Below are 15,518 nucleotides of genomic sequence, written 5' to 3' on the forward strand. Positions count from 1 at the left end.
GGCCCCTTTATCTGGCCCTCCAGTTGCAAGCTACACCTACATTCTGCGTAAGTATGACATAATGAACAGAGTACTGCGACAGAATCTTGCACACCACTGTGCCCTTTCTAAACATTTATCTGATCTGATGACAGAGAGAAGAGAAAAAAAGTGGTTTTAACTTTCTTCCTCCCAGATTTCCTTCTCAGGAGACCAGAGACTGAACAGCCATTTTTATGTAACAAAAGGTTGTGACACTGTCATCAGACTATCCTCTTGGGAGACTTAATAATAATAATAATAATAATAAATGTCATTTGTATCGCGCCTTTCCGCGGTTAAACCAGGCTCTAAGCGCCCCTCTCCACTTGTCGAAAAGTAGCGTTTTTAACTGACTCTTGAACTGTTCAATGGTTGTCTCTGCCCTGAGGTCTGGTGGCAGTTTATTCCATAGGCACGGCCCGCAGCTGGAAAAACAGCGTTCACCGTACCTAGTTTTTGTCCTTCTTGCTTCTAGCAGATTTAACCCAGAGGATGCTCTGGTGATCCTTCTTTGGGGGGTCGCAGTTAAAAGTTCTTTTAGGTACACAGGACCTAATCCTTTTACTGACTTATAGACTGTGAGTAGAAACTTATACTCAATTCGCGACCTGATGGGAAGCCAGTGTAAGTCTATAAGAACAGGTGTAATGTGGTCGAATTTCCTTGTTCGAGTGACAAGCCTCGCTGCGGAGTTTTGAACACGCTGTAAGGGTGCGAGTGTATTTTCGGGTAGGCCATAAAGGAGCCCGTTAATGGTATCCAACCGTAACGTCACAAACGCATGGACTAGCCTCGCGGTGCTTGTTTGATCGAGAAATTTCCTGATTCGGCCAATTTTGTAAAGGCTCCTGTAGACCACTTTGCATGTTAGCTTAATGTGCGTCTGCATATTCATGTTTTTGTCAAGCAACGCGCCTAGGTCTTTCACACACTCAGAACATTCAATCCATATGCCATCATATTGTGATTCCCAAAATTGAACCACACCTCCTGGTAGAAACAAAGTTTGTTAAGTCCGTTTTGGGCGCATTGAGAGCAAGCTTGTTCTCGGTCAACCAGGTTTGGATGTTGCCTATGCAATCCTCTGTTTTGGATACCATTGCTGTGCACTGAGCTTTGTCACCGCAGCGAACAGATCAACTGATTATCATCGGCATAAAGCTGGTAAGGGACATTTGCATAGCGCATGACGTCCCCGAGCGGGAGTGTGTAGATTGTGAAAAGAACAGGGCCAACACTGAACCCTGTGGAACTCCGTACTTGACTAAAACCTTCACGGACTGGCGTCCTCAATCACACATGACAAAGTCCTGTCTTGTAAATAGGATTTGAACCACTTAAATGCAGCGTTGGTAAGGCCGATCCTATTGCGGATTCTCTCCAGTAGCAGGGAGTGGTCCACGGTGTCGAAGGCTGCGGAAAAATCCAGAAGGACGAGAAAATTTCTTTCCCGATGTCGAGTGCTGAGAGAATACTGTCAGTGACTTTTAGGAGTACAGTCTCAGTGCTATGTCCTTGGCGGTAGGCGGATTGATTAACATCATACAGGTAGTTTGCTGTCATGTGATCCCACAGACGCAAGGCGATGACTCTCTCCACCAGTTTTGACAAATAAGTCAAGTTTGAAACGGGCCTGTAATTGACCATCACATTGTAGTCCAGGGATGGTTTTTAGCTCACCTCTTAGCAGAGGTGAGCTTATCCCATACCGTGGCGTCCGTCGTCCGTCGTCCGTCGTCGTCCGTCGTCCGTTAGCAGGGCACGTTTCGTAACTGTTAGAGCTATTGAGTTGACACTTGGTACACATGTACCCTTATGGAATGACACCTTGGAGACCAAGTTTCGGTCCAATTCGTTTCATGGTTTGGCCACCAGGGGGCCAAACGTTAAAAGTGAAAATATGCAATATCTCCCTTAATAGTAGTCGGGAAATTTTGAAAAAAATATGGTAGGTACTTCTAGCAAAGGTGCATCATATATCCTCCGGGTTTTTGATTTGACCTCCTTTTTAAGGTCACAGAGGTCAAAGTTTGCTGATTCACTGAACAGTAGCATGTTTCCTATCTATTTTAGCTAGAAGGTTTTAAACCAGTGTGGATATGTATCTGGGGATTCTCTATTCCACCCCTAAAATTTCGGCCGTTCGGACATCAAATATGGCTGCCAGGCAGCCATCTTGAAAAATAAACACAGTACTATTACTCCGAAACTAATGATCGGATTGCAACCAAATTTGATCTGGATGTATATCTATGTACTCTCTACTAAATCCTTGATTTTTTATCAAATGTGATAGCCAATATGGGTGCCAGGCGGGCATCTTGAAAAATTCTTAGTTTGGCCACCCGGGGGCCAAATTTAATGTCCAAAGTTAAAATGTTTGATTGCTCATTTAATAGTGGTGTGATTTTCATAACATTTTTATGGTAGGTACTCCTAGCAAGGATACATCACATATCATACGGGTTTTTGATTTGACCTACTTTTCAAGGTCACAGAGGTCAAATGGTGTAAATTGGCTGTTAAGATGTAACGATGGCACGTTTCTAAACTGCAATGACTATTGATCCCAAATTTATTACACATTTACCCCTTAGTCAGGTGATCTCAGGGACTGAAGTTTGGTCCAATATGATTCGCCACTTGACCACCAGGGGGCAAAATCCAAAAACCTTAAAAATGTGATTATTCCTTAACTTCTTGCCCGATTGCTGCCAATTTGATATCATGGGTACATCTAACCGCCATACAGTATATGTCACACAGGTTTTTAATTTGACCTTCTTGTCAAGGTCACAGAGGTCAAATGGCGTAAATTGGCCGTCAGGCCGTAACTATGGCACGTTTCTTAACTGCAATGACTATTGATCACAAATTAAGTACACATGTACCCCTTGGTCAGGTGATCTCAGGTACTGAAGTTTGGTGCGATCTGACTTGCCGTTTGGCCTCCAGGGAGGGGGCCAAATCCTAAATTCTTCAAAATGCCAGTATTCTTAGTAATTACTTGCCCGATTGGCACCAATTTTATATCATAGGTACATCTAATTCTAACAACCGTTCAATGTGTCACCTGGGTCTTCTTTGATTTGACCTACTTTTCAAGGTCACAGAGGTCGAATGTACTGTAAATTGGCCATTTTGGGGAAATTGTAATTGCTTGGACCTACATCAAACCTAACACTACATTACACAATACCATGATCTTTATCCATCTTTCCTCCACATGAGGTGAGCACAATGGCCCTGGCCATTTCATTTCAGTAGCGGTTTGACGAAGGCAAATTTCAGCGATGCTGGAAAATGACCTTCATGAAGAGACCTATTGATAATTGTAACAAGCACAGGTGAGAGCGAGTCAATGCATTTCTTGAGCAACGAGATAGGGATAGGGTCCAAAGCACACCCTTTGGACGGAAGAGACATCACAAGTTAACAACTAATTTACTGTATATGACCTCCACATTTTGTAATATTAGGTAGTCACATGTTGCTTCTGGACCTAGTTCATCTAGTATAGGACATCTGGCGTGTCTTATGACCATTTCTGTAGAAAAAGCTGCTGGTAGGTTGAAATTGTCTTCACTGAGAAAGCAAATGGTCAAAGTGTCATGAATTCATGGAAATTCAAATTTAGCCGCTCCTGTCGTTTGAATTAAAGCAGTAGTGTGGACTGACCCTACACTATAGCCCTGCTCTTCAGAATAGAATTCCATGTGTTAACACTGCAAGTTGGCTCTGAATAGCTGATTGAGCCAACAATTGTCTCGTGTCTCCAACATACCAGTGAGGGAGACCAATAAAAGATTTGGCCATGGTCACATATAGTCAACCATAGAACGGTCTTTATCAGCAGGACTCCAAACTTGTTCAATCAAGGAGATGAGACTATTTCGTTAATGGTAGTTTCTCCAGGAAATAGACACAACCTTGGGACTGTCTCCACCACTTTTTTGTCGATACTCTGTGTCAGGCTTGCCGCACCACTACAGGTTTTCTTGTGGGTAAACCGTCTTACAGTAACAGCAATACAATGAATAAGAATATTTCGATTTATTGCGATGCCAATGAATTTATGTCATGGTCCCTGGCCCTGCAGGTAAACTCTAGTTAGTAACCAATGAAAAAGGGAGACATTCAAATACCCTCAAGGTATTTTGCTCATCATGTATCCACACTATTACTGTGACTGTGTGTAGGTACTTTGCACAGCAATCAAGTCTACACTTGATACACTGTGCATTACACATGTTACATGCATACATACACAGCAAACCCAGAAATGAAAATCAGCGGAAAAGACAGCTTACAAAAACACCGAATTCACAGTCAAAGAGTTTATATATTCGTATGAATGATATATCACATAATAAATTGACTAATTTAGCGCGTAATGAGTCACTTCGACAGTTGAAATAAGATATAGCAGTGATTTCTTTGGGCCCGTTATAATCTTTCGTTTCGGTCAATTTGTTTACGTCACCATTTTCTCAAAATTTGGTCAAATTTTGTCATCAACCCCGTCTTAGAAGAACCAGCGAAAATTAAACACACTCTTTCTTTACCAATTTTTGGTTCGACAAATAAGCTAAGGTCATTCTTAATCTGTGTGACACGGCTTTGAGCAGTGGTTTGCAGGAAAAAATAGAAACCAAGCACTTTCCGAACCGTGTCAAATGTTCTCAAAATTGCCGCGTGACAATATGTTAATGAGCAAAAAATGACGTCATCGTGGTTAGAAAATTTGCCCGAGAACGGCGCGTGGTCGACTGACTGTACAAAAAGGAAATTGTCAAAAAGCTGGATTTGATACATGAATAATAATGTAGGTTTGTAGTTAAATGCCTGTCTTCCAGGATAGGAAATAATCTATGGCCCCTTTCACCTCATTCTCATGCTGAGTGGTATTGTAGTAATGGTGTATACTGGGTTAGGAATCATTTCTTGTGCCGTGGTTGAAGATTATGTAAAATATGCTTATGCTAAATAGGATTATGCTTTTTCCAGTAACCCCAGAATTTAGCAACCCATCCCAACATATCGAATTTCTGCATGAAATTCCCGCAAAAATCTATATCCCGATTTGGTATTGAAATGCGAAGTGTGGGCCACGTGCGTTTATATACATCCCGTGACCTGCAATAGTGAATTGAATATAACATTTGCGAAGATATAATCTTGAGACTGGCGTAGGTGGGCGTCGGGCTTCTTTCATTATAAGCCGAACAAGTCGCTGACCTCTCCCCAGACAGAGGATTGAAAAAATGGTACCCTCAACTCCTGAAGAAAGGAAGAGATTAAGAAGAAAATTTACCAACTTGACTCCAAGTAGGAGGCCTTCATGGACCAGAGCGGATTTTTGGGCGGAAATGGCCAGCCAAACGTAAATGGGCCCATAGAAGTGATATACAACCTGATATCCGCTCAGAAGTTCCTGGGTCGTTTAAATGCTCGCTGTGACTGCAGAAATGAAAAGCAGTGTGCCTCTATTCTACTCACTCTTTAAGGGGGACATGTATCGAAATTTTTTTTTTTTAAACCAGGATGGATTTGAATGCACTTGCAAGGTGTATTTATTGGTCATCCCTGATTCCAGAAATACCGCCAAATCTAGCCTACCCCCCACTGTTGGTAGGATACAGTGGCCATCTTGAATTTTTACCACCGGAACTATGCCGCATACCGTTTTTTTCAAAGGCCCTAAATCTCCCCCAGAAAAGTTCCAAATGATAGTTAAATCATTACCTTACAAAGTATGGTGGTTTTCAATTTGTTGACGCCTTTAGCCAATGAGGTTGCTTCTTCTAATTGGCCGCTGTCCACATGTTCCTTCGGAGGTGTTCAGGAGCCAATTAATTCACTCGGAATATGCCGAACAATGTATAATTTGGGTAATTTTGTGATAAGACACCAAAATCACCTCATGGTTTTTTAGGGGATACCCCGAATGGCTTCAAATTTAGCACGGGATTCTAAAAGTAGAGATTGAGGGCTTTCTGGTGATGTGCAGAGAACCACCAGTTTGCACTGTCATGGGCCATATTTTGCTTGCCGGAAAGGTAAACAAAACATGGATTTCGGCATCAAGTCTTGGAAAATGAACAAAACTATTCTGCTTCTCAATATAAGACGAATATTTTCAGTTATCTTTTTATTGGGCATGACAAAATTGATGACATAGATCGTAAATATGGCAAAATGTCACTTTTGATATCAAACCTGAAAATTTTCAAAGTGCCGGACCCGTGTCCCCCCTTAAATTCCTGGCAGAGATCGGGATGAATATTAATTTTAAGTGCCATAGTTCGAGGTGCATGCTTAATTGAATAACTCACGACTTGTGACATAAGGCTATGTGAGATGAATTGTGAAGGTGTTGAAAAGTTTTGGAATTAGATTTTAGCGGCACTGCTGCAAAGGAGGTCATTTGGCACTCTCCAGCCCCTTACGTGAATGGAAGGACCAATCAAAATCAGCAGAAAAATGTAAACAGCGGTGGCCGCTGTCTTGGTCACATGACCATTAAAATGGCAACAAATCTAGGAAATAAGGAAAAGCGTTATTGTCAATTTGTCACCAAGCTTTGCCTCGAACTAGGTTTACATGAGCTTGAGTTAATCGTTTCAAATACACTCAGGAATATACCAAGGTAAACCTGGTGCCCGTTTCAACTGCTACAATCCGTCTGAAGGCTCTGGATTTCACCAGGGGTTTGAAATATTGAGAGACAGAATATATTCAAAACCACTGGTGCCAGGATGTATAAGGCCCTGCGGCATGCGACTTCTTTTTGCTGTGTGGTTCACATCTGTCAGTCGTATTCATTTCCGGAGCACATCTACGTAACCCTTGATACTAGTATTTTTTTCTTTTGATGGTATGAAGGGCTTATTGAGCCATTGTGCACCTTGGCAGTAGTAATGATTTTTTACTTGCATTTGGCCGAGTCGAACACTTCGAGCTGAAATGATGAACTTATTACAGTTGAAACTTCACATGAGGCAACATATTCCCAATACAGTAGAACCTCCCCTTGCGGAAACTTCTGCCAGGCGGACACCATTGCATTAAGGACATGTTCGTTCAGTCACATTTTTTTTCTCAGTCATTTGCTTCAACCAAAACCTCTGTAGGGCGGAGACCTCTCTACTCTGAATTGCGGACACGGCCATGGTGACTTTTTGGTCCAATTACCTCGCAATTACGGACAGTAAACGCAAACAATGGCTTCCTGTGTTCACTTAGGTAGTCGATTAGACCTAACAGGTGTGAAGTTTGCGTAATTGATGAACATAATTAGACAGTAAGTTCAGTTAATTACATGGTGCAGTGAATTTAATGTCCGTTGCTCTCCTAATTAAAACCGAATGTATTGTTTAATTATCTTCACTGTGTATCACATTGCCAAGCTGTATATTGTAACATTAATTGCAGTCCATTGAGTTGTGCTTGTGCTCTAATTACAAAGAATAAAGCTTGATGTGTGGTTGCTCAATCAAATGCTTCTATACAACTATAAGGATGTACGCTGTCTATGTAGTATGTAGCGTGCGAACACAACGTGCATATATCAATGTTGGCAAATTAATATTACCTCCACTAGAAATGCGAATAAAGTAATTTCAGGTTCGCATATAAATGGTATCAAATTATTTAAGGTAGTTTATATTTACAATTAAATGGAATATGTAATATGTAGGCTTCATGACCCCAGTGTTCATACACATAAATCCACTTTTTGGACAAACTAAATGGAATATGAAATATGCTGGCTTCACGACCCGTGTTCATACACATGAATATCCTTTTTGGACAATAATGGCATAACTTCTCTATTAAGGACACCTCTACATTACGGACACCAACACCTAGTCCCATGGGTGTCTGCATAAAGAGGTTGTGCTGTACTTGATTTGACCCATTTTTCAAGGTCACAGCGATCAAGTAGCATAAATTGGCTGGAAGTGGTTCCGAAGCATATCTCCATATAGTTGATGCTGGGCATTTCATGTCTTAGTGGTATAAAGAGGTATTATAGTGCTATAATTGTGCATTTTGATGGGCAGTTTCAATTACTTTTCAACTTATGCAGCACTCTATCAGGGCGCATTAAGAAAAAGCTTTTGACTGTATCTCATAAATTCAATGATTCTAGGCGTTTTATCTATGAGAATCTTATAGTGTCATTGTGCCTTTTAGCAGTTTTGATAATTTTCTATTTTTTCGATGGCTCTAGCAATTCTCTGAACAACCACTGTATATATCTCGTGAACATTGCCAGCAAAATCAAAATTTTTTTGCTGTATTCTCTTCTAATGAGACTGCATGCTACCAGGTTTTTTATTTTTAGCTTGCCTCCAGAGAGGTGTGCGTTTCTTTTTGTACAGCATCCATTATCCATCGCTGTCATCCTTGTCCATTAGCAAGGCATGGTTTGTAACTGCTGGAGATGTCAACTTGAAACTTAGGACATATGTTCACTTGGGAGACCAAATATCGGTCCAATTCGATTCCTAATTTTGCCACCAGATGGCTAAAATCGAAAACACTTGCTATATCTCGGCCCTAACTAAGGGCTGGATCATAAACAATATCTTAACAAAGATACATGTTACGACAATATATTTCATATCATGCAGGTTTTTGATTTGACCTACTTCGTAGCGTAAATCAGCCGATAGTTGCTCATTTGGTAACAACTAGAGCTATCGACTTGAAATTTGATACTTATGTAGCCATACATCCTGGGGAAATCAGGGGTTAATGATCGCTTCCCGGCCCTGCACACAAACCCCTCAGACATTTGCCCTCATTTGGTGAAGTAGCCAGCGCAGAAGTAAGTGTGCCCAATCAGAGCGTCGCTTACATTTTAGTCTAGGAATTTCAAAAACGATATCCAAACTCACATTCATTCTCCAGCCCAGTGAATAGTAGTGATAGTAGTCCTACACTATTCTTAAATGTTATCACTGCTTTTGAGAATGACTCGCATTCGATCATGCCGACAACGAGAGAGCAGTGTTTCCTTCGCAGTGCGCGCTGCAACCTTGATTCTGATCTGAGTGTGGTTTTCATTCATTCAAATCATATATCTACGGTACTCGAACTGAGGTTGATAGTTTAATCTCGGTACTGACTTAAAGGTGATGTATGCTTTTACTTCACCAATTGAGGGCGAATGTCTCAGGGGTTTGTGTGCAGGGCCGGAGAAGCAAACATTGACCCCTGATTTCCTCGGGATGTTAGCCATATGTTATAAAAGCATGCAGCTTTAATTTCGGACCTGTTCGTTTCCTGGTTTGCCCACCAATTTAGCTATAATTGAAAACACTGAAACACTGAACTGGGGTTTTTAACTCCTAGTGCATATGTTCCCCTATGTAATGGCACCTGGGAGACTAAAGTTCAGTCCGGTTCGATTTTTTTGGGCCACAAGGTAGATAAAACTGAAAACACATGAAGTGCTGCATCCTGCTAACTGAGAGTTCAATCATCACCAAATTTCAATGAAAGGTACATGTTCTGACAATACATGACATGTGAAACAGGTTTTTCGATTTGACCTACTTTTCAAGGTCACAGAGCTCAAAACAGCATAGATAGGTCAAAGGTGGCATATTTCGTAAACACTGGAGATGTTGTCTTGAAACTAAGTACATAGTGATTTTTGCTTCAATTGGCCACATTGGTTGGTCTGTTTGAAAAACCACATCTGGCTATATATAACAAGAATGCTGCTAGCTAAAATCATGTCATCCTTACTGTGGAAAATTTTGAGCTACATCAGTAACACCAGAGTTTTTGATTTGATCTTCTTCTCAGGGTCACCAAAAGTCATATAAAAAGTGCCCAGTACTGGTTCTGGAGCATGCCTCTATAACTATTTATGCTCAAATGTTCAATGTTGGGTTTTACAATGGCCTGTTAGTGTTATGGTTATTTCGTTCATCAACCAAATAAGTTGTGCTTTCTCACTAAATACTTTCAGCTGTATCTCATGAATGCTGTTCATCGTCCACTAACCCCAGCATCATCTCACCGTAATTGAACGTCAATGGGCTGAGGGGTTATACTGGCTCGCAATGCTACTTTTGTCACCATGGTAAATGCCAGCAGAAGCCTTGGATAACTAAGTCAACTCAAAGACAATGTTGTTTGCTGAATTGTCACTGTTCGGATGCCACAATGTGCGAATGTTATCAAATCTTTTTTTTGTTACCAGTATCTGCCATGAACCAAATGAACCAGATCAACCAGTTTAACCAATTGGCAGCCCTGCAGGCCCAGGCTCGTGGCGTTGACCCCAGACTACAAGTGCGAGGTGTCTACACTGGTATGGTGGCCCAGGGGATGCAGGGAGGACGCGGTTTGGTTCCTAGCAACATGTCTACTCTAGGTGTGCCTCAGGCTGCATTGAGTCGGTCATTATCTCCACAGCCACCGTTTCCTCCTCCTATGTTAGCACAAGCAAAGATGGGTGAGTTGATTGTCAGGTAACACAGAATGTTGATTGTCAGGTAACATTTCCCAGATTTGATGCCTCAATCGCTGTAACTCCCCCCCCCCCCCCCCATTGAGGCATTGAATACTTTATTACCACTTCAGATATCCTAATGTGCCAGGGATCGACATTTTCCACCCAAGGTGGTGCATTCATTCATCAGGAATTCACCACCTTACAGCCAGGTCATCAAGTATGTATGTGGTTTTGCACCTTACGGCTGGATAGGAACCTAGCCGAAACCATTAATCACTTCGTGTATTGCACTGTTCGTACCTCAAATCTATAGCTGCAATGACCTAGGTTTTGCAGCACACCAACCGAAATAAACAACGTTACGGACCTAGGTCATTGAGAGTACTGACCGACGACCATTGACTGATCTCGCGACACGATACGAACCAACACACACCGGGAAAAAGATGACGGCCGCGTCACCAGTGACGCGATGGCGGGTGGGTGGGGCGAACATTTACTTCATTCAGAACACAGGGATATTTTGGCCTACACTGTTCCTACATGAGTAGCAGCATTTAACAACCCAGAAGATAATAATCCAAAGCTCCCAGCAACATTAAATCCAACGCGCAATTCCTGTGCTAGCTAACTCGCAAACTAAACCCGCCAACTACCTACCAATGGTGGCCTAAGAAAAAAATTTAGAATCTGCATCTGCTTTCCCGACGCTATTCTCCACGCTCACTTTTGCTTTCACCAGGAGTCGGGTCGACCACCTGTGTCCCATTTTAATTAGAATCCGCCTGTTTTAGAATGGAGTCTGTCGTATCAAATTTCAACATCTTGCGAACAGATCAAGGGACTCGTCACTATAAATCATGTACGCCAATTTATCCATGTTAAAAGTTTCTCGATCCCGGCACTTTTGATCTGCAGACTTCTTGGATAACTTTTCGGCTGTCCGCTGCTTTGACCAATCAGCTTTTACTGGTGATCATGACGTTAGAGACTGAAGAGCTGATCACTATAGTTGGAATTTATCAATATGCAATTTAACACCTGTTTCTTGTCACGACAGGCATGAGAGTTTTCCAGTTGTGGCCAAAAATCCAGCTGTTTGGCGGGCCGTTAGGGGAGTCTATACGATAGCCCTTTGTCCGTCGTCGTCGTCGTCGTCCGTATCCTGTGTGGCATGTTTCTTAACCGCTTGTGTTATGAACTTGAAACTTTGTACACATGACCTCCTAGGTCAGAGGTACTCTGACACTGAATTTCAATGTGGTCTGGTTCATGACTTGGCCACCAGGGGGCCAAAACTGAAAACATAAAAAGTGTGATATGTCTCCTATTAATGATCCGTTTTCAATAACACTTTTATGGTAGGTACTCCTAGAAAGGATACATCACATATCATACGGGTTTTTGATTTGACGTGCTTTTCAAGGTCACAGAGGTCAAATGGCGTAAATTGGCCGTTACGATGTAACTATGGCACGTTTCTAAACTGCAATGATTATTGATCCAAAATTTGGTACACATGTACCCCTTAGTCAGGTGATCTCAGGGACCGAAGTTCGGTCCAATATGATTCACCACTTGACCACCAGGGGGCAAAATCCAAAAACCTTAAAAATGTGATTATTCCTTAACTTCTGGCCTGATTGCCACCAATTTGATATCATGGGTACATATAACCACCATACAGTATATGTCACACAGGTTTTAAATTTGACCTACTTTTCAAGGTCACAGAGGTCAAATGGCGTAAATTGGCTGTCAGGCCGTAACTATGGCATGTTTCTTAACCGCAATGACTATTGATCACAAATTAAGTACAGATGTACCCATTGGTCAGGTGATCTCAGGTACTGAAGTTTGGTTCAATCTGATTTGCTGTTTGGCCTCCAGGGAGGGGGCCAAATCGAAAATTTTTAAAAATGCTATTACTCCTTAATTACTTGCCCGAGGTACATCTAATTCTAACAACCAATCAATGTGTCACCCAGGTCTTTTTTGATTTGACCTACTGTTCAAGGTCACAGAGGTCAAATGTACTGTAAATTGGCCATTTTGGGTAAATTGTAGTTGGTTGGACCTACATCAAACCTAACACTACATGACACAATACCATACTCTTCATCCATCTTTCCTCCACATGAGGTGAGCACAATGGCCCTGGCCATTTCATCTTTTGTATTAAATAGTTGGGTCCTGAGATTCGTTCAAATCCGGGATGGGGTTGGGTCAATGTCTAGACCATCCCCGACATCGATCTCAAGCCTGCCAAGTCTCCATTCCCCGCCGACCATCTACCACAGCGCCGGAGTCGCAACATGCTCAGAAAAATGCACAGAGCCCGTAATCCCGCTTATTGAGTTTATTGGTCATTTATTTACTCGCTTGAGTCACTTGAGTTCATGACTGAATACTGAGCGTACTATGACAATATTTGGCAGAGCAGAATTGCTTGGGCAAATTCTGTCGGGCTACGACTTATCTGTGCATACGCACTGTACGGAATTTGCGCAAAGAGCGATGGCACAACATGTGTCTTATCTTTTGATATTCAAAGTGCTGGTTAATTTTGACGATCGTCAAAGATAAAGAACAAGTTTTGCTGGTCTTGGCTGGAGGAAGACATTGAGTGCCATTTCCAAAGGAAAACTTTGTGAGGGAAAGTTGGCGACAGTCCACTTTTTGAAGTATTTTGAAATCTTTAACCTGTAAAAAAGCCGATATATTCATTGAGACGGAATGCTAAATCTCCCCTTAGATGCCCGTAAATTGCACCTCCGGGCATCTAATTTTCAAAACTTTATGGGAGTGGGCCTTGATTTGTGTTGTGTCCTCACATTTTGTTTGGACGGGTGGCGAGGCCGGAACTACGAGGTTGGTTGGACTAGAGGATTATTTTTTATCATTTTGGATGGGCTGTTTTGGATGGATACCAGCAGGGGGATTAGATTGGGGATTATCTTTTTAAACGGTAAGATAAAAGGGCCTTTTTTGGCTCACTGTTGGGGAGTCTTTACAACACCGCTGTGTCCGGCGTCCGTCCTTGTCGTCTGTGTCCTATTTCAAAAACAGTGGCACATTTCTTAACCGCTAGATCTATGAACTTGAAACTTTGTATACAGGACCCCCAGGTCACCGAATTTCGGTATGATCTGATTCTCCACTTGGCCACCAGGGGGCCAAAAGCTAAAAAAGTGCAATATCTCGATTAGTGACTTTGTTTTCGATGACATTTTATGATAGGTTCTCTGAGCAAGGATACATTACATGTCCTACTTTTTTTTTTGATTTGACCTAATTATGCCTCCGCTAAAGTGGGGGCATTATGTACTTGGGTGGTTTCCGGCCGCCGCCGCCGCGTCCACGTCCGCCGCACTGAATTCCAGACTATAACTCAAGAACCCCTTGCTCGGCTGACTTGAAATTTTTAGGGGGTGTAGGCCTAGTGTGTCAAAGGGTCCCTGTTGTTTTTTGGCGCGTTCCAAAATCCAATATGGCCGCCAGCCACCATCTTAGATTTTCGCATTCCGCTCGTTAACTGGAGAACCGGAGGTCCAACAGTCAAACTTTTCTGGCGTGATGGTCTATGGTAGGGGAGGTTCCCTATCGATTTTGGGCCCGACCCGAAATCAAAGATGGCCGCCAGCCACCATCTTAGATTTTGGCATTCCGCTCGTTAACTGGAGAACCAGAGGTCCAACAGTCTTCAAACTTTTGTTGTGTAATGGTCTATGGTAGGGGAGGTTCCCTATCGATTTTGGGCCAGACCCGAAATCAAAGATGGCCACCAGGTCCCCGACTTGGTGATTTGTATTCCGCCCCGTAAATTAAGAACCGAGTGAATGACAGACCTGAAACTTATGTGGTGTTATTACCTAGTGTAGGGGAGGTTCCCTATCCATTTTGGGCCCGATCTGAAATCCAAGATGGCTGCCAGGCCCGACTTGGTGATTTGTATTCCGCCCCCTAAATTAAGAACCGAGTGAATGACAGACCTGAAACTTATGTGGTGTTATTACCTAGTGTAGGGGAGGTTCCCTATCCATTTTGGGCCCGATCTGAAATCCAAGATGGCTGCCAGGCCCGACTTGGTTTTTCGCATTCTGATCTGTAACTCAAGAACCAAGTGAGTGACTGACCTGAAACTTATGTGGTGTGATGAGGTTGTGTAGGGGAGGTTCCCTGTCGATTTTGGGCCTGACCCTCGAGGTGTGCTTATAGCCACAATTTCATATTTATAGGCTAAATAACGCGCGCAATGAACATATTAACACACCGAACACACCAGAGCGGGGGCATACATTTGCAATTTACCCCAATTGCGTTATATATTTCTAGTTTTCATGGTCACAGAGGTTAAATGGTGTTATATGGCCGTTTGAGTGTAACTATGGCACATTTCTTAACCGCTAAAGCTATGAACTTGAAATTTGGTACACATGACTCCCTTTCACATGTTACCTCTGACACCGAATTTGATTTGATCTGATTCTCGACTTGACCGCCAGGAGGCCAAAACTAAAAGATGTAAAAAGTGTAATATCTCGCATATAAGTAACTAATTTTTGGTGATTTTTTATGGTAGGTGCTCGAAGCAAGGATACATCACATGTCATACCGACTTTGGTTTGATCTATATACTATACCTGTAGCATGTTTCTTAGCCAGGATGAATTCATAACCACCAAATATCTATACGGTGAGCACAATGGCCCCTGACCATTTCATTTAATCAGCCACCCGTAATTTTCACCTGTAGTTTTCCTGCGAACGTCATCTGTCATTCTGTTGCGTGATGACGCGACTGGGCTCGGTCATCACAGTCACGAGACAATAGAAACCGGTGAGACGATTGATTAATAAACCAAACTTAACTGGTGATGCATGGACAGAAGAAAATCAATACATGAACTGATAAAATCTGAACTACAACACAACGATTATTAGGATACAAAACCACGGTTCGGTCTGTCAGTCCGTCTGCGAGTCGTACTCTAAACAATAGCATTAGCAGAAACAATAG

The 15,518-nt window shown here is 42.3% G+C and overlaps 1 protein-coding gene across 2 annotated transcripts in view; it reads left to right on the plus strand.

The window, feature by feature from the left end:
- Window positions 1–15,518, plus strand: part of LOC135482658 (eukaryotic translation initiation factor 4E transporter-like) — a 270,349-nt gene that overhangs the window by 238,681 nt on the left and 16,150 nt on the right. For both annotated transcript variants that reach the window (XM_064762908.1, XM_064762909.1), the window contains one exon: window positions 10,244–10,498. In XM_064762908.1, coding sequence (XP_064618978.1) covers window positions 10,244–10,498 — 255 coding nt within the window. The remainder of the gene's footprint in view (window positions 1–10,243; window positions 10,499–15,518) is intronic.

This window comes from Lineus longissimus, chromosome 2 (genome assembly GCF_910592395.1).
Source record: "Lineus longissimus chromosome 2, tnLinLong1.2, whole genome shotgun sequence".
In the NCBI taxonomy this organism is placed as follows: domain Eukaryota; kingdom Metazoa; phylum Nemertea; class Pilidiophora; order Heteronemertea; family Lineidae; genus Lineus; species Lineus longissimus.